The following is a 1,334-nucleotide window of genomic DNA, read 5'->3' on the forward strand; positions in this document are numbered from 1 at the left end:
TCAAATGTCGACCTTAAAGTGCTCTTCACACCAAGGGGTTGATCGTCGAAATGCCGACCTTAAAGTGCTCTTCACACCAAGGTTTGGGTCATTCAAATGTCGACCTTAAAGTGCTCTTCACACCAAGGGATTGATCATCAAAATGCCGACCTTAAAGTGCTCTTCACACCAAGGTTTGGGTCATTCAAATGTCGACCTTAAAGTGCTCTTCGCACCAAGGTTCGTGCCGACCTTAAAGTGCTTTTCGCACCAAGGCCGCCGGAATCTAATAGGCAGGCAGAAACACCGAAATCGCCGAGTTTAACGGTGCCGCGCGAATCAATGAGAATGTTACCGGCTTTGACGTCACGGTGGATGTGTCCGTGATGGTGAAGATACTCCAAACCCTTCAATACCTCTTTGAGAATGGTTGCAATGACAACCTCTTCAAAACCATCGGGATGCGCGGCTTTCAATATGTGGAGGCATGAACCGCCGGCCATGAACGGCATAACCACCCAAAGATTGTGCTCGGCGACGAAGGAGCAGTGCGATTTGAGGACGTTAGGGTGATCGACGAGGATCATGGTCTGGGCCTCACGAGAAACGTTGTTGAGATCGCGATTGTCACGTTCGAAGTCGAGGATTTTGATGGCGACGACCTCGTTGAAGGGAACGCTTAGCGCCCGGTGCACGGAAGCGCTTACGGCTTGGCCAATCTCCTCGTAGAGAAGGTAATGCTCGGCGCCGATAGGGTACTTCTTCTTCTCTGTCTCTTTTTCTTTGTCCTTGTCCCTCATGGTGGATCCGATTGGAAGGAAAACAGTAAGAGTGAGTGATTTTGAATCAAAGAAAGAGAGTGAGGTGAGGTGAGGTGAGGTCACGTGAAGATGGGTTCTGTTGCGCAACTTTCTCGTGAAACCACTGGGCTTTTTTTTTTTTCTTTGTGAATCAGTTTCTTTGTTGCGGCCTTATCGGATGGCCAGTGTTTGGGTTTGGAAATCTCTCCGCCCGCCACCTCTCGTTCTCTCTTCAAGGGGCACACCCCTTGATTGCATCTTCCTTACAAATTAAAACCAACAAAACAAAATAACATAAAATCAAATCAAATCAAATCTTCTATGGCAACCAACCACCCCGTTGTAAGATCCAATTTTGGATGCAAATAAAGTCAACACCGAACACAAAGGGGTGGAATTTACCACATGGTCATCAAAACCTCAGAAAATCTCGTGACACAACGTGAATCACCCCGAGATCTAACAGGGCTTCCAAATCAATTTTTGAACATGTGATGTCGGGAATAACATGAATATAGCACATGGGTATTAACAAAACAGTGGCTTTCTCAAGAA

General features: G+C 46.9%; 1 protein-coding gene across 1 annotated transcript; it reads right to left on the reverse strand.

The window, feature by feature from the left end:
- On the reverse strand, positions 1-779 carry LOC109808241 (serine/threonine-protein kinase BLUS1). The gene is made up of 2 exons (XM_083074477.1): positions 251-779; positions 1-104 (listed from the first exon to the last, which is right to left on the reverse strand). The coding sequence occupies exons 1-2, from the start codon at positions 777-779 to the stop codon at positions 1-3; spliced, it is 633 nt and encodes a 210-aa protein (XP_082930603.1).
- Between the last annotated feature and the right edge of the window lie 555 nt (positions 780-1,334).

Source organism: Cajanus cajan, chromosome 5 (genome assembly GCF_000230855.2).
Source record: "Cajanus cajan strain Asha chromosome 5, NIPB_CcT2T_4, whole genome shotgun sequence".
In the NCBI taxonomy this organism is placed as follows: domain Eukaryota; kingdom Viridiplantae; phylum Streptophyta; class Magnoliopsida; order Fabales; family Fabaceae; genus Cajanus; species Cajanus cajan.